General features: G+C 41.6%; 1 protein-coding gene across 1 annotated transcript in view; it reads left to right on the top strand.

The window, feature by feature from the left end:
- LOC138247085 (sialic acid-binding Ig-like lectin 14) overlaps window positions 1–19,099 on the top strand; it is a 104,502-nt gene that overhangs the window by 76,290 nt on the left and 9,113 nt on the right. The window contains exons 4-5 of the mRNA XM_069201831.1: window positions 6,880–7,182; window positions 17,977–18,252. Of these exons, the coding sequence (XP_069057932.1) occupies window positions 6,880–7,182; window positions 17,977–18,252 (579 nt within the window). The remainder of the gene's footprint in view (window positions 1–6,879; window positions 7,183–17,976; window positions 18,253–19,099) is intronic.

Raw genomic sequence — 19,099 nt, forward strand, 5'->3', positions numbered from 1 at the left:
ATTTGGCCTGGGAGACAGCAACAATGATGTGGAAAATGCAGTCTCTCCTACCTAAGTTTGAAGACACAGCCATTCCAATCTCATTTGTAGGGGGCTCATCTCTGAAAATAAATTGAAAGGGCTCCTTCTCAACATTCTCAGAATCATAACAGGCTAAACATTTTTTGGGCTTCCAGGGTATTCCTCGATGAATAATTGTTTTGGGGTGAGCTCGATGTCCACCCCAAATAGGTGTGACGCATGCTGAAAATGGGTGGCGGGGGCTATACTGATTTATTGGATGGCGTTCATTTTTGGTGGTAGGAGGTGGCACTTTAATATTGCCTGTAAGTCTGTTTTGCCATCATAAATGTGGGATGAGTTCCATTCCCTAACCGTGCTGAACTACAGGAATGTCGGGAACCCAAGGGGTGGGAGTGGGGGCAAGGGATTATTGACGGTGGGGGTGGAGGGAAGGGTGGAGGAAGAGGGAAAACGAAAAGGCAGAGGAGACATGCTGTTATGGTAGAAGAGCAGCTTCTAGAAAAATGTCTTTTTTAAACTACTCTAAAAAGGGAGCACATGTATGTTATCTGGGATGCAAGTTGTTTAGGAGTAATGAAATGTTATTAAAACAAAATGGTTAACATCATATCTTGGAACATAAAAGGTTTAAAAGTGAGGAGGAAGAAAGTCAGGATATTTTCTGAGGCTTATTCTATGAGACCTGATATTTGGGCTCTTCAAGAGGTGCATCTTACTAAAAAATAAAGCTGATATTTATTTTATATCTAAGTGCTGTCAGAGGTATACTGTACCTAGAAAATATGATGTAGTTAGTGCTACATTTTGCTCAGGCCATTATAGTTTTTAATAAATGGCTTAGGGTTATAAGATCCAAAACAGATCATAAGGGTACGTGGGTAAGGGCAACTATTACTCGTCAACAAAGGGAGGTGCAAATAGCAAAAAAACTTTTTGTGTTGATAAGCTTCTGTGCTTCTATACGATTTTTCGCTAGCATGATGTTACAACTTAGTGACATTAATTTACCTATCATCATACTTGGGGATTTCAACTGCACCTTGAATCTAGCGCTTGATACTACTATTATCGCCCATACAGCTCATATGAGCAGTATCAGAAATAGTATAATAGATGTGGTGCACAATTTGAGTTTGTGTGATAGCTGCAAAATCCTGACCTTCGCAATGATATATTTTTCTCTAGGCCCCGTAGACAATACTCTTGCATAGATTTCTGCTTGAGTAGCAATTCATTTGCTTCAAATTGTAAATCTGAGATTTTACACCTACTTTATTCTGATTACTCAGCCATTTCACTCAAATGGAAAGGCAATTGCTGTATTAATGTCAATGTGTGTTGCTCTTATATCCCCAAGCATGTGTTAGATGCCACTGATTACATCGAATATCTCCGTATTTATACACAGGAATTTTTTTTGCAATCAAGCAAGGGTCAGCCCACCCTTTGTGATCTGGGACATGTGTGAAGTTTATATAAGGGGTATCTTGCACTAGTTTGTTGCCCAGACCTCAAGGGCATATAACGAAGAGGAGCGATTAATCAGGGATCAATTGAAGAGCTTAACTCAACTAGGTATGACACAAAAATTGCAACTAGCTTAGATGCAGCTCAGGCTACATACCTACAAATTATCGGTTTACAAGGGCATATGTCTGTCCTACTAACGGCCCGTATAAATAGGAAAGCTTTTCAATTACAAGCTTAGAATTGCAAGATTAGGGAGAAATCAGGCAAACTATTGGCTTGTCTTGGTCATATTGATAAACCAAGAACTGTTATCACACGAATTCAAGACGCCACATCAAGGGTTTTCACCCACCACTGCAATATTCTATCAACATTTATGGCGTATTATCCAGGGCTGTATCAAGAGGAGAAGTGGTGCAGTCTTAGAAGTAGTAAGGACTATTTAGACCCCATAGGTCTCCTCAAACTAGCAAGGAGTGACAATGAGTCACTAGATGCTGAGATCACATTCAACAAACTCAGAAGGCTCATTGCAAGCTTACCTACAGGAAAAGCGCCAGGGCAAGGTCTAATCCCAACAGAAATATATAAAATTCTCACATCTATAATTATTCCACATCTTCTGGAGGTGTTACAAAAATTCAAAGGACAGGTGGAGTCCCTACTTCCTGGTATGAAGCCATCATCACAATATTCCTGAAAAAGTTTAAAGATACAACTGAAAGTAGTTCATTTTGGCCAATCTCACTTCTTAATGCTTACTCTAATACAGGGGTCTTCAAACTGTGGGGGCAGGCCCCCCATAGTGTGGCCCCAAGTTATCCCATGGGGGCTGCCAGGCTCTGGCTAAAAGAAGCAATATGCAGATAAGAGTGCTTTGTTTTAAGCAGAAAAACCATTATGACATTTTTAAAAAGGTAACAGAACTTAACTGCAATGTTTAAACAAGTCTAGGCATATTTAAACATTGCCAGTTTATGGAATAATTGTGAAAAATTCAGAGGGGGGGCCCGATAATTTTTTTTTCCCACTGCGGGGGGCTCAGCATTAAAAAGTTTGAAAACCACTGCTCTAAAATTGTTACTAAGCTTTGGGCTAATCAAGTTAATATGGTTATCTCAGAAGTTGTATCGCCAGAACAGCATGGCTATATTCCAGGGAAAGACAGGGCCCCCCATACAAATTTAATCACTACATTATTAGATTGTGCTGAAACTTTCAAGAAGCCACTTAATATCATTCTACTTGATGCTGAGAAAGCTTTTGATCACGTATCCTGGAATTTTTTTTGGGAAGTGCTTGCTCAATTTAATTTTAGCTCCAGCTTTGTTTAAATGGTTAAAGCTATTTATAAGGCTCCTAAAGCTCAGATTAGCATACAACAGGTGTTAACACCCTTTATTTCTATTACATGTGGCACTCGACAAGAATGCCCGCTCTCTCCCGCCCTTTATGCATTATATATGGAGCCATATATTAGGCTCTTGTGTAGAAATGTTCTCAGTAATCCATATGTGTCACTGCCTTCCCCTCTGGCCGTGTATGCAGATGACGTTTTAATATTTTCTCATTGCCCTGAGCCAATGATTAAGAAGGCTGGACATGCTGCACTAGATTTAGTTCAGGTCTTAGGCTATAAAATAAACACTCTTAAGACACAATTGATCCTTGTGGGGGATGCGACGAGCTGTGGTACATGGGCATTACTCTGGCTCCTATGGTAAAGTTGTGCTATGAATATAACTACACTACACAACTATGGTGTTTAACATTATTATTAGATAAATGGATGCACTTACCCATCTCCCTAATTGTGTGAGTTAATTTAGTTTAAATGTCTATTTTACCCAAAATCTTGTACCTTTTTCATTCACTTGCTTTGATTGTTCCTTATAGCTTTTTTTAAATGTTAGGCTCTATAATTACAAGATTTAGATGGCAAAAAAGAAAGGTCCGAGATCTTTAAAAATGTTACAACTCCCAGTAGCTGAAGGTGGTTGGGCACTTCCTGATTGGTGCCTTTATTATTGGGCTAGCATGGCTGACCATATCTGTGTGTTTTATGATTCTAACCCGGATAACTGCCTCACATCATTTAGACATGAGGAATCCTCCCAGCAGAAGCACTATATTCAAGGGCAGTACATTTTTCAAAACAGTTATATTGAAGACTGAGATAGCTCTTGAAAAAATCTGGACTAATAAGAGGAGGTTCTTGGATTTGGAATTTAATGTTAGTAAAACTAAGCTGATGGTATTCATCCCGGGGTTGACCAGGAATTAAACAACACTAGTAGATGGTATCCCCCTGGAAAGAGTATGTTCCATCGACTATCTCAGCATAAGAGTGTCAGACAATTTAGGTTGGGAAGATCAGATCTCCAAGAGCTCTTTTCTTTCTCAGCATAGGTCAAGCGCCATTCTCTGCTTTTCTAGCTCGAGAGCAGTATTATGAGCTCTTAAAATATACCAGGCAACAGCGCAGAATGCAGCTCCTCACAGAGCTGAGCCGGGGAAATTGGAAAGCCCATAAGTTGTCTGTGGCTGAAAATGCTTTTGTTAGATCATTACTTGCGTGCCCAGTTAGTACTCCTCTGACCCCTATCTACTTTGATTTAGGTCTAAATAGAATTTTTGATTTGGCAGCACTGAAACCCTGAACCTACTGAGTTAGGCTCTAGACTATTCCTGAATTACATCCATACAAGAAGTCGCTCTCTGATCTCCTAAAAAAGCCCAATGCGTCCTCTTTTCCTTAGGTCAAACACTTGTTTACCTGGTTTTGTAAGTTAGGCCTTCAGGCCCTAAGAAAAGCACAGCTACACTCTGTAAAGTCATGCTATTGGGCATTCGTTAGGCAGAGTTATCTTCTCAGTGTTACTCATGGATGCTTGACCAATCAGTTCCTTGAAACTAAGTAATGTCCTAACTTCAGGCTTTTTCTAGACATTATTTCTGAACCTCTTGCCAAGAGTATGTATATTCGCTTCTGATACGGATGTCTGCCATTGAATATTTTTACCAGTAGTTGGAAGAATGCATTAGCGAACAACCTGTGCCCAGCATGTAGTTTAGCCACTGAGACAGTGGAACATATGCTATTCTTCTGCCCAGTTTAGCCATTTCTCGTCCAAAGTGGATTCTTCCTATTTCTCTTAATATGGGCATTAGACAGTATTCCACTGCCTTTAGAATTCTAAAATGTGACACTTCTGTTGTAACAGTTCACACAGTTAGTAAGTTTTTCGTTGCTGTATGGCATATGCGTAAACGATTTTCAAAGGATGACTAAGACAATATCAAATAGATTTCCCAGGAATAAACAGGATTTTACTAAATATTTATGAACTTAGGACGGGACCTTATGGGCTAGTCTTTTATGGTGTATCTTTCTTATTGCAGCATCAATGTGAAAATGCTTGGAAGTTTGTAGGGTAATTTGATGTTACTAAAGATATGTTATTGTTTTTGTTTTATTATATTTATTTTTATAGTTATTTTACATTTGCAAGTTTTTATGCTGCTGTTTTTACTGTTTATGTATGCTGTGATGGTTTTTTAACCGAATAAAGCTTTGTTTGATAATGATGAGGTTCTTGAAAATTCCACTTTTTCATGCTTACACACTCCTGCTGGAAAATCCAGATTTACCAGCGTGTTTTACGTCTCCCTATTTTGGTACTGATCGCAGCTGGGGATTAAGCGGTTAGGGGACTTGATTGATGATTCAGGGTTTAAATCTTTCACAAATTTACAGGCATAATTTACCATACGCCATAGTGACTTTTTAAAATACCAGCAAATTCAGACTGTTTTACTGAGTGGGAATAGCAATATGATTATCCTGCTGGACCAACCCAATATTGCACAATAGGTATTTGGTAAGCAGTTATTTAGTATTTCAGAAAAACATACTTGCCTTACCCGGAACTCTCTTAATGATTTGGGAATTTATGCTGGTAAATGGACCGTTAATTTAAAGGAGGGGTTTTTGGTACAAGATCTTCCTAACATTTTAATGCATGATGTAAAATTGTAATTTTTATAAGATTAAGAAGCCAAATTTATCATACAATGTTTGATTTTGACATTAACCATTCTAAATTGTGCAATTGGTATAATAGATCATTGAGCTGCCCACGCTCTGCTCTCGAAGCATCTGATGACATTTATATGTTTGCCGCAGGTCCTAAATTGATACCATTCTGGTCTTTGGTCCATCAACAGATATCTAAAGTAAAACCTCATCCAGGGATACTTATGCTAAGACGGATCCTGTTGGGTATAGAGGCTACCGATTGGGTTCTCTATATTCTTTCTATAGTTAGACTTATTATTGCAAGAAACTGGAAATCCTCATTTCCACCACAATATGAGGAGTGGTGGAAAGAAGTGATGGAGGCATGTGAATCAGAACTTCAGATAGGCAAGGTCAGAGGATCCACCCTGAAATAGTTTCGTGTTATTGGGAGTATGACAGATTATATGATGTCAGATTAGGTATTTTTGATTACGTTAATTATTGAAATGCTTATTTCTAACGACTTATTTAAATTATGTGAAGTAATTATGGTATATTTAGGCTCCTTTGATTTAAGCACTATTATGCACTATTATGCTGTATCCTGCTATTTTCTTCTTCCTGCTTGCACCCTTTACAATAAAAAAAATATGTAAAAGGGTACTCCTGTTGTACCCCTTCCTGCAGTCATAAATGCTTTTGTGTTTTGCCCCCTAATTGCATTTTAACTTAAAGGTTCAAAGTAATCACCGGATACAGTAAGCAACATAACTTAGCTTCCAAAATAATTCATTCTTTGAGTCAGACTCACCCTCACTTTCTGAGATAGATTTATTTGTGCTGAAAACCTGAAAGGGGGACTTTTTCTACCTCGAAGACCCTCATTACAGCAATAGGGCAAGTTCAGGTAAATGCACTATGGCAGTTTGCTATTTTACCTTTGGAAGTGCATAACAGACACATAATTACAGAAGCATTCTAAATGGGGAAAATTGTGTTGATTGTGGTTTTCCCTGTTCCTGAAAACAGTTTGCATCCAAATTGTGGTTATGGTCTGACTTCAAATCAAGGCCTTATGTGTGACCTTGAGCCTAGTGTAGACACAGCAGTGTTTGATTCTGGTCACCCAACTTTGGAATGCATCTCATTGATAGTCAAGGAACCCTTTATTACATGAACAGCATAACAGTGTCCTTGGGTTTCAAGCCTGATGCTGAAGATGACCCTTGTTAATATCACAGGAAGAAACTATGCGTATTTACATCATTGCTGACAATCTATTGTTAATTTAATCAGCATAGAATTCTTGTTTTACATATTATTCACTATTTTGGAATTCTAACTCTACAATTATTTAAATTTAGTGAATCCACCTAACCCAGAATTGTATGGTTACAAAGATGAAATGACAGAAGGAGAGACAGTGACTCTACAGTGCAACACCGCTCACACCTGCAACGTACATCCGCCAGCAATCACCTGGAGTCCAGAGTATGGAAGAATCAGCGTGGAACACAAGGACCTTAAAGAAGGGAAATGGGAAGTAACTTCAAGACACACGTTCACTGCCTTTCATCACCACCATGGGAGAAGAGTGACCTGCAGTGTGCGATATGTGTCTGGAATGGAATCGAAGATGGAAAAGACTCCCCAATTCAAAGTGCTATGTAAGTATTATGATGACCCCCCTAAACTGTACTGTTGGGTTGCAGGCACTGACACTAATATTCTCACTAGTTATGCTACAATGGCAGCACGCTGCATATTTTCAGCATCCTCCAGTGTTTCTTTTACTTGTTTCACAATTCCTTATTGGAGAACCATAACAGAGGAATACAGAGAGGAGGGGTCAAAGACGGGGAGGGCCAAAGTGCAAAGGATGACATCTGTACTATTATACATTGACAGTAAATAAGGTCAGTCTTGAATAAAACCAAAAAATAGGTGCCAGACATCCAATAAGTCTATTGCCCTTGTCAGAGACCACCACGTTACATAGACTGTCACTAGGGGAGCAGGCACTTTGGTGGGTAATGGAGGTGGGACGCGTCTGAGGGGTTTTAAGGGAGTAGGGGTGAACAGGAAAGGAAGAGGGGAGTGAGAAGAGAAAGAAAGAAGGAAACAGGTTGGAAGCGGAGGGGATGGGAAGGAAAGGGAGGGAGATGACAGAGCAGCAGGGGGAAGGAAGGGGAGCTTGAGGGTGACATGGGGAAAGAGGAGGAGCTTAGAGAGGGTGGGGGTGCACTGAAAGGGATTAGTCAGACACTCTCCACAGAAGGGCAGGTCATGAGGCAGCTTACATGTGAAATGTGTGTGGAGGGAAGGGGGTGCTGTGTATTAGAAGCAAGAAGGAGGGGGCAGTAGCAGAGCAACCCGCTGTGTCATGCAGGAAAGGCATCCACATCTGGAGAAAGACCTCAGCCCTTTCCTGGAGGTCATGGATGATGTGCTCGTCTGAGGCCACTAGGTACATTGCTGACAGCTACCCCTTGTGGGTGTGGGGCATAGGAGAATGCCAATCACAAAGTATACATATCGTGGCCGTGGCAAGGGCCGCGTGTAAGAGACAACGCTGGGGGTGTGAGATGCCTGCAATGTCAACAGTGTCATGGAACAAGATCAAGAGATGGGGGAGGAGGGGCTTGATCAATAGAGTCTCACTCAGTGTGTATCCCACCATGTCCCAGAAGAGCCGGATCAAGGCGCAGTCGCAGAGGACATGCAGTATGTCACACCAGGCCTCAGGACAACACCAATAATTTGCATGCTGCAGCATGCCCACCACTGTAGTTTCATTGGGGTCCAGTACCAGTCATGTAGCATCTTAAAAAGGCAGAACTTCAAACATGCCTTTCTCGCCCCTCAGTCAAAAGCCTCCAAGAGTTCAGCCCAGTCTTCTGCCTCATAGTCTGTCTCCAGCCGAGATTGCCATTTGATACTGAGGTTATTGAGGAGAGGGAGGTAGAAGAGTTGACGAGTCAAAACGGCATAGAAGCCGGACATCACCCCATGGAAGCGGCTCTGTGTCCTGAGGAATCTGACTGCCGGGGAGCTTGTAGTGTCCAAGGATATGCACCCAAACAGTGTTTGAGGCACTGGTATAGTTGGAGGTATCTCCATGACTGCTGAGGCAGGATACCAAATTCCTCACATTGCTGCCCAAGGGATTTAAGTGTGCCCCAGCTCGATGACCTAGCCAAACACCAAATTGCCCAATTTAAGACCTTCCCTCCAATACGCAGGCTGGTGTTACCCCACAAAGGCACATTCTCATGTAGGAGAGGCTCAACTCCGAGAAGATGATGGACTCGCCACCAGGATTTCATCATGGCCTGTAAGATCGGGTTGGTGGAGTGAGGCGAGGGCGCACACTCTGACATGGTCTACTGTGAAAGGTCCTGCATCCCGGGTAGCAGGTAAGCCAAGTGGAGAAGATGGAAGGCTAGGTCAAAGTGTCCAATCGACAGATGCCCCAAGAGTGATGTGCCAGATGTTTGGCCCTGGCCAAACATGGGCAGGTTGATCCCCATACAAATGATTGTATGCATTTGTCCACAGACCAAAGTAGGGACAGTGGGACCAGCATGGGAAGCCTACTGAGGACATAGGTAAAATCTGGTGATGTCACCATTTGTAAAGCTTGTACTCTGCCCCACATGGAGAGTCCAAGGTAGGACCATTTCTCAAAGTCAAGTTTCAGACGGGTTTTCAAGGGTCAAAATGATCTTTCGGTATGTGGTCCAAGTTCCTAATACAATAGATCCCCAAATATTTGAGGCAGGAGGGCTTCTAGTGAAAAGAGTAGCCAGATACCACCGGACCCGCCATGCAGGTGGTTACACGTGAGAGGGGTAGTTCCTCATCTTTGTCCCAATTTATTTAATTGCCCGAGAGCGCTGCAAAGCCATCAGTGATGCCCAGAAGGACCGGGAGAGAATGGGGAAGGTCCGTGAGGGTAAGAAATATATCATCTGCATATAGGTATACTGTGGATGCACTGCCTGGAAAAGGGACTCCGGAGAGGCGTGGAAATTGGCGAAGGGAGGCCGCCAGGGGTTCCATAGCCAGAAGGAACAGCAGGGGCAGCCCTGTCTAGTCCCCCATCTTATCGGGAATGTGTCTGTCAGGTGAATCAGAGACAGGATCACTCTGCAATTAGTCAGCTGCATCTTTTTCTTCTGAGCCCTACCACAGCTATGTAACTAAAGTGAGGCAGGAGGTGAGCCAATTGACTTTTGGAAAGTACTTCCATTCCCTAGGTATAAGTGGAAAAAAACACACCCTTCCAGTACATTCTATTTGATAGTTCTTCCATCTTGAGGTCCAAAGCTATTCTGATGCACTTCCAGTTGAAGGCAATTTATCCATTACAATAGCCAGTGATTGGTACAAATCTTTGATCAAATCCCTAATGAATCCCTATAGTACAGCAATTACACATTTGCAGCAGTTTCTATGTGCATGCTTTGGACTATCTTAGAAGCCTTATGCTTAAAATGGCAGGACCCTGCCCCCAGATTCCAGAGCACCTAACTTTATATTGGACAGTCCTAGAGAAATAAGGATTAACCCCACTGAGAGTTCTGCGAATAGGCACCCCCAGCTTTGAGCAGAGACAGAGATCTCAGAGGATTCGCTTCAGTCTTGCTGAGCTTTTTCAACATGTTTTAAGATCTGGGCCTAGCTAGGCCCTTTATAATGCAACCTATATCCCTGTTCACTTCTCACTGCCACATTTCAGGGTATGTTGGTACTGATTGCTTCTCCGAGCCCTCCTGCACAATGAAGCAATTCTTCAATGTTTATTCACTGCCTGGAGGGAAGCCTGTTAGCAGTGAATTAGTTATTTCTAAAGGTTTAACAGCAGTGCCGTTTTCTAATGGTTTCATTAGCATTCATCAGACATCTACCCTTAACCTAAATTTCTAATACATATTCAAAATAAACTTTGGCTTAATTTTTAGAGCTAGTTACTATATTTATACTATTCTCACTATTTCTATTTCTTCTTAGAAACTCGCCACACCCAGTCACGCATCCCAACAAGCTGCTGTAGCACAATTAAAAGCAGGTAGATCAACTGAGCTGTTGAAGAGGGAGATGCAGCTTCAGTTCTTTAAGAGCTAGTCATGTAGTGCTTAGAAAGGTGAGATGATTTACTGTTCAGCGTTTATAATTCCCATATTTGACATTCTTGTTTATTACATAGGAATTAATATGGAAGTTAGAAATGTCTGTCACTCACATTGGAACTTATAAAGATCATACTTTGTTTTAGGACAGAACTTATGATCCAAGTGTTTTCTGTCAATGTCCTTTTTAAAAAAAAAAGAAACGAGGATGATCCAGTTGCCTAATGCTAATCTCATATATTTTTTGCAAATGTTAAAATGTTGAAGATCTAAGAAACTGTTTTTAGGTACATTGGAAAGTTGGCTAGCTAATTTCAGCAGTCTGCTCGTGGACTGTTCTATATAACACCGATCTATAGATACTAGTTACTGATAATGGTAGTTCTCACAGACACTGGAACTCTGGAATTCTAGGGCCCAGATTAGCATATTATTTTCAGGGTGATAACTCTTCATTCATCATTTATGGTACTATACAGTAGCACCATTCCAATACTATGCAACTATTAGAAATGGGGTCTTTGGTTGTCAGTAAGGTCTAAGCAAGGATCCTCACTCTAGTCAGGGCAATGGAGATACACACTTAGATAACCCCTGCTTACACCCTTGGTAGCTTGGCACAAGCAGTCAGGCTTATCTCAGAAGCAATGTGTAAAAAAGTAAACACACACAATTTAAAATATGAATTTTCAAAAGAAAAGAGTCTTGTCTAGAAAACAATGGAAAAGGTGATTTTGCACAAAGTACCTGGTTAGCATAGAAAAGAAAAAGGGTGTTGGACAACGGAGAATTGGCGCTCAAAGGCCCAATCGGCACATGTATAATTACTTAAATATGAACAAAGCGGTGCACTCATAAGGGAAACACCCTTAACCCTAAAGCTTAAATACCAAGTAATTCAGACAAACAATATCATATACGAGGCACTCGCTATAGTAATGTATATATTAAACAATCAGTATCAAATCTCTATAAGAACATTTCTTTTGATCATGTAAAAAATGCACCTGTACAGTCCAAAACCATAATTTCAATATAGAGTTCATTCAGCTAAAGAGAGACATCTTGATTTTTCAGTGTGGTTCACCAGTCTGTGGTTTATTTTTTCAACTCAACATTTTGTTCTTCAATGTACGTAGATATATGTTATTCCAATTCATCACAGTATCCTTCTGCTACAGCCAGATGTTACATTTTCAGTATCCCTCTGAAGACCCCAACGACTTCCTCAGGGCTGAAATTTGTGAAAATAACTCCATATAAACATGAGAGATCATAATCTTAGCCAGTATATACCCTTCACCATAGCACAATGGGAGTGGAGATTAAAAATTTAAAAAAAATTACAATCACCTCACAGTGCGAAGCTCACAGAAAAAAAACAGTGATGAAATCCTATGGTCCTGATTACTAATCCCTCAAAAATGTGACTCAAAATGACAAGTGCTCAGGTGGTATATAAAATCCTAAAATACGCAAAGCGCAAAACCCAATACAAAATGTAAAACATAATCACCCTTGCATACATCTGTGCTAATGTGCCTTATAAATGACCCAAATGCTACTAATTAAATCTTTTACCTGATAGGTCAAAGTATTGCATGTATTTTAAAACTAAAATGCCAAATATGGTGGTCAGCAACACAATCCGTCTTTTCTCTAGTGGCTGTCACTCTGCTCAATTACAGCAAACCGAATTGTTAGTCCACGAGGTAGGAGTCTGCCAAAATAAAACAGGAGCACCATCCTCGTTGTAAAGCAATGTCAAGCTTGAACAAATATGATTCCAACAATATAATAATAATATAATCCTAGCAATAACTTCTTCCTATTTAGCAAGGACTGGTATAGACAAAAACAAGGAGTCCAGATTTTCTCCTTCCTATGTGAATCTTTTTATGGGTTGGTTTGAGGAGAGGTGGGCCTGGGGTCCTGATTCCACTCCATAGCAGACAAACATACTGTAGTGGGGGCGGTATATAGATGACTGTCTTATGATCTGGACGGGCAGTGTTGAACAATTAATAGACTTTTGTGAATATTTAAGTTCCAACAAGATGAATGTTAAATTTACTTATTATTACAGTTCTGAAGTCATTGAATTTTTAGATGTGGAACTATTCATTGAAGATAACGAGTTACTAATATCTAATATATAATCTGATATAGTTAGGCCAATCTGCACCCAAGGGGGGCAGAAACCACTAGACACCAGGGTTTGGTGTGTGTGTATGTGTGTGTTTTGTTTGGAGGGGCAACACCTTTGGCAAGGGTCACTCCCCATGGGGGCACATTACTGTTGGCCATATCTGCCCCTCTTGGGGCAGATCGGCCTAATTTTGGAAGGCCCATCTGCACCCAGTGGGGGCAGAAAGCCCACCAGAGACCAGAGAAGATTTATTTTTTCAAAATAAATGGGGCCAAAGTTGTTCTGCCCACCAGTGGGCAGATGGGGCAATTACCCCCGATCACACCCGGGGGTGGGGCAGAAAGTGTACTAGATGGCAAGGAATAAAAAATTAAAAAAAATAGTGGGGTGGTGGCTGCCAACCAGTATGGGCCTGGTTATGCCCCCATTCCAACTGAAGGGGGTCTTCAGCTCTCCCCCGCACACTAAAACATCTTATTCCACGGCAAGCAAGAGGACATTTGATTATTTTGGGTTTTGGTTTTACATTTGGGCCGTTAGAGCTTGGTAACTCTCAAAATTGTCCCACTTGGAATGGTGAGGGCTGCACTTTTTTGACTTTGGGACGCTGCCTTGTAGAAAAATCCACAAGACCTAGACACATCTGAAAACTAAACATCTGGTTGATTTCAGGGTGATGTGCTTCACAAGCACCCTGCATCATTTTCTTACCCACAATGCCCTGCAAACCTCCAACTTTGCTGGAAACCACACATTTTTCCCACATTTGTGTGATGGAACCTTCCAGAATCTGCAGGAATCCATAAAATTCCTACCACCCAACATTTTCTCATCCATACCGATAGAAATTCTGCTGCACATGTCAGCCTAAAAATGTTTTTTTTTAAACCGCCCTTTTGGTACCACTTTGGTTTCCCCTCAATTTCAACATGTTTTTGGTTCTTCTCTGTCACAGGCACTTGGCCCACCTACACAAGTGATGTATCATTTTTACTGGGAGGCTGAGGGGAACTTTGAGTGGTAGGAAACTTGTCCCAGTGTGGTCATCCCACACAGAAATGTGGGAAAAAAGCGATTTTTTAGCTAAATTTAAGGTTTGCTGAGAATTCTGGGTAAGAAAACATTGGGGGTTGTCGCAAGTTACACCTCCCTGGACGCCCTCGGGTAGGTTTCCCTAGGTGTCGGCTGAGCCCAGGACCAAAAACGCAAGTGCCCCCGCAAAAACAGGTCGTTTTGTATTTGATCATTTTGATGTGTCCAGAAAGTGTTTTGGGGCATTTCCTTTCGTGAACACTAGGCCTAACCACACAATTGAGGTACCATTTTTATCAGGAGACTTGGGGGAATGCTGGGTGGAAGGAAATGTGTGGCTCCTCTCTGATTCCAGAACTTTCAGTCACCGAAATGAGAGGAATAAGTGTTTTTTTGGCCACATTTTGAGGTTTGCAAAGGATTCTGGGTAACAGAACCTAGTGAGAGCCCCACAAGTCACCCCATGTTAGATTCCCCTAGGTGTCTAGTTTTAAAAAATGCACAGGTTTGCTAGGTTTCCCTAGGTGCCGGCTGAGCTAGAGGCCAAAATCCACAGATGTGTCCACATTGTGTTTTGGGGCATTTCCTGTGGCAGGCGCTAGGCCTACCCACACAAGTGAGGTACCATTTTTATCGGGAGGCTTGGGGGAACGCTCGGTCAAAGGAAAATTGTGGCTCCTCTCAGATTCGAGAACCTTCAGTCACCAAAAAGAGAGGAAAAAGTGTTTTTTTGGCCAAATTTTGAGGGTTGTAAAGGATTCTGGGTAACAGAACCTAGTGAGAGCCCCACAAGTCACCCCATCTTGGATTCCCCTAGGTGTCTAGTTTTCAAACATGTGCAGGTTTGCTAGGCTTCCCTACGTGCCGGCTGAGCTAGAGGCCAAAATCTACAGCTAGGCACTTTGCAAAAAACACCTGTTTTATTTGGGAAAATGGGATGTGTCCATGTTGTTTTTTGGGGCATTTCCTGTCGCGGGCGCTAGGCCTACCCACACAAGTGATGTACCATTTTTATCGGGAAACTTGGGGGAATGCTGGGTGGAAGGAAATTTGTGGCTCTGCTCAGATTCCAGAACTTTCTGTCACCGAAATGAGAGGAAAAAGTGTTTTTTTGGCCAAATTTTGAGGTTTGCAGAGCATTCTGTGTAACAGAACCTGGTCAGAGCCCCACAAGTCACCCCATCTTGGATTCCCCTAGGTGTCTAGTTTTCAAAAATGCACATGTTTGCTAGGTTTCCCTAGGTGCCGGCTGAGCTACAGGCCAAAATCTACAGCTAGGCAATTTGCAAAAAACATGTCATATTTCAATGTAAAAATGTGATGTGTCTTTGTTGTGTTTCCTGTCGCGAGCATTAGGCCTACCCATGCAAGTGAGGTACCATTTTTATCGGGAGACTTGGGGGAATACAGAATAGCAAAATAAGTGTTATTGCCCTTTGTCTTTCTCTACATGTTTTCCTTCCAAATGTAAGACAGTGTGTAAAAAAGACGTGTATTTGAGAAATGCCCTGTAATTCACATGCTAGTATGCGCACCCCGGAAATCAGAGATGTGCAAATAACCATTGCTTCTCATCACCTTATCTTTTGTCCATTTTGGAAATACAAAGGTTTTCTTGATACCTATTTTTCACTTTTTATATTTCAGCAAATGAATTGCTGTATACCTGGTATAGAATGAAAATCCATTGCAAGGTGCATCTCATTTATTGCCTCTGGGTACCTAGGGTTCTTGGTGAACCTACAAGCCATATATATCCCCGCAACCAGAAGAGTCCAGCAGACGTAACAGTATATTGCTTTAAAAAATCTGACATCGCAGGAAAAACTTACAGAGTAAAAAGTGGAGAAAAAGGGCTGTTTTTTTACCTCAATTTCAGCTGTTATTTTCTGTAGGAAGCACTTGTAAGATCTACACAAATTACCCCTTGCTGAATTCAGAATTTTGTCTACTTTTCAGAAACGTTTAGCTTTCTGTGATCCAGCATTGGTTTCACACCCATTTCTGTCACTAACTGGAAGGAGGCTGAAAGCACAAAAATAGTAAAAATGGGTTTTTTCCCAGTAAAATGCCAAAATTGTGTTGAAAAATGGGGTTTTCTGATTCTGCCTGTTCCTGAAAGCTGGGAAGATGGTGATTTTAGCACCACAAACCCTTTGTTGATGCCATTTTAAGGGGAAAAAACCCAACCCTTCTTCTGCAGCCCTTTTTTCCAATTTATGTGAAAAAAACAAACGTTTCAATGTATTTTGGCTAATTTCTTGGTCACCTTCAGGGGAACCCACAAAGTCTGGGTACCTCTAGAATCCCTAGGATGTTGGAAAAAAAGGACGAAAATTTGGCGTGGGTAGCTTATGAGGACTAAAAGTTCTGAGGGCCTAAGCGTGAACTGCCCCAAATAGCCAAAAAAAAAGCTTGGCACCTGAGGAGGAAAAGGCCTGGCAGCGAAGGGGTTAATGAAACTGTAAGCAAGGAGGCACCTAAACCATGTCTCTGTGGCCCTAAAGCATCGCAAAATGTTGCACATTGACGGTGACATTTGTTCAGTGGTACCTGCAATGCAGGGATGAGTATTGTGCAGGTACTACAAGTATGGTGGTTCAAGAAGTCTTTTATAGTTTGAACAAAGTAAATCTCTTTTCCAAGTGTTGGCTGCGTACCCACAAGAGAAACGCTTTCCTTTGATATGAGTCATAACTCAGTTTCTATCTTTGCATCAGCTGTCCCTTCATTAATATAATGCAAATATATTTTAATGGTTTAATACTGGATCAGTTACTAATATGTAGGTGAATTATTAATTACTTGTCTGTAGGCTGAAATGCCCTTTACAAGTTTATCTCCCATTTTCTGATCTACCAACAGACTTTCAGTTAATAGAAGAAACTAGGGGAAACATTGTCCCAGTTAAGAGAATTCTGCCTGTACCACCACAAGCAATAACTTATTCCTTACTCTATGAAACAGAATGCTTGCCCCGGCATCCCACGAGTATGGAAAATAAAAGGGCTCTTTTGGCTCCTGCGCACAATATGCCTAGACTGGCAGAAAGTGGGTATTGTCAGGAACGGGAACAGAGCACTCTTGTCTCCGCGCCCTTTTTAGGTGGAGCGTCTAGAGCTCTCTTTCCCCTAATAATCCCAGAAGCAATGGGTTCAATATATGTTCCACTCAATCAGTGCTTAATTTGTAAATTAAAAGATGCCGGTGCCCAAAGCTCTCCTCTTAAACACGCGGCTGTTGCAATTAAATGTACGAACACAGAATACTGAGGCGGCGTAATCCTGAAGACATCTCGGGCCTCTTCAATCCATACAAAGCCACTCCCTGCCCCTTTAGCTCACTCTTGCAGCTTTCTACGTTCTCCCTTTGTGACGCTCTTTCGTTTTTCTTTTCCTCCGTCTTTCCCGTATGTGTCTTTTGCTAGCAGCAAATGCTTGAGGCAGAAGAATAAGCCCCGGCTCTCAAAAATGAGTGCCGGTGCTCAGCACCGGAAACATCAAGCACAAATTAAGCACTGCATTCAATTCATATTTGACAAACTCAGTCGTACCAATGACCTTCAGGGACAGATGTAGTAAGCAATAATGGGTTTACAATCCTTGTGCTGGGTCAAAATCACAGGTTTACGACTGCAGGGAGGTTGGGCCTCTCTGACTCTCAAAAGAAAATTAGCAAATTATTAAGGGCCTGAAGTTATGAAGAGTTAGCCCCACCTTAGCACCATTTTTTTACGCAAAAGCAGCGCAAACCTAATTATATTTTGTACGTTTGCGCCGCTTTTGCATAAAAAAATGACGCGAAGGTGGCGCTAACTTTTCATAAATCAGGCCCTAAGAATCCCAGTTAGGAGGGAGCTTGAAAAGGGCATCCCCTCCCAGTTGAGCTTTCCATGAGTACTATTACCGCAGATGCAGTCACACATCTTTGCAAAGTCTCCAACACCTCAAAGCAGGTGGTAACTTTAAGAATTGTGAAATTCAAAAGTCGTCTGATTTTTTAAACATTCAGAAAAATGAATTGCGTGAGGTAAAACTGTTTTTCTAAATTTAGTTTTGGATTTGCAATGTTTGCTGTGCTTGCATTTTTACTTAACTATTTTGAATTACACTATAACATCCACAGTTTGCTTCCCATGTGTGTTGTAGACTCACCAAAGAACACAAACATTAGCATCAGCGGTGGCTTTGCTGAAGTGTCGGAAGAAGGACAAGTTACCTTGGTATGTTCCAGTGACAGTAACCCACCAATATCTACCTATAGCTGGCACAGACTAACTGGAAGTGCAGATCACATCCCCCTGAGTGAAACCGGAAGTACTGTCAAAATATGGAGCGCTGTACGACATGAACATTCATACTACTGCACAGCAAGAAACAGCCTAGGTGCAGAGAACTCCACTGTGATGCGTCTCAACATTCTGTGTAAGTTATGTGCTCTCTGCACATGAAATCATTTAATTTGGAACAATTTTGGCATCTTATCATTTTCTTTTCTAGAAGCATACCATACATTGCTCAGATAAATTTAGGTGTTTGCATTTTAAGTATGCAAAGCTACATTTTGAGGTTGTTGAGTTTTGCTCTAAGCTCATTATCAAAATGTTGTTTGTCGGTGAAGTAAAACGTAAACATAATTTCTAGCTTCAACATGCCTTTATTGCTCTGAACCTTCTACCTCAAACCTTCCCCTACAGCCTTCTATATCACCTATCAGAATCCCAAAAGCACTTCAATCCTGCCAAAAATTAATTCATCATTGAATTTGGCAGTTGTTCTGTTCTTAAACTCCCTGGCTGCATTTACTCAATACTTCAGACCATACAGAACACCACAGCCAGACTCACCCTCGACCTTCCCGAGGAACCCACATTACACGACCCTCAGACAACTCCATTGGCTCCTCATGCAGAGAATATACCAGTTCAGGTTGCTAACCCATGCACACAAGTCTCTACACAACAACGGATCTGCCTGCGTTAACCCCCACCTGAACTTCCACCAACCACTGAGAAGATTATGCTTGGCTTTCCTATCACTTGCCCAAACTCTTCTCATCTACCGAAGCAGAAGGGGAGGACGATCCTTACCCACATGGCAGCAAAAACCTGGAAGAGCCTTCCCACACAACTCCAGACCATCACATTGCATCTGGAATTCCGTAGGGCACTCAAGATCTGGCTGTTCCAATGAGACGCAGAGACCTGCAAGCGCCGGAATACCCTATCGGGTAATTAGCTGTAATTTATAAATCCTGATTGACTGAATACTT

This window comes from Pleurodeles waltl, chromosome 7, assembly GCF_031143425.1.
Source record: "Pleurodeles waltl isolate 20211129_DDA chromosome 7, aPleWal1.hap1.20221129, whole genome shotgun sequence".
Taxonomy (NCBI): domain Eukaryota; kingdom Metazoa; phylum Chordata; class Amphibia; order Caudata; family Salamandridae; genus Pleurodeles; species Pleurodeles waltl.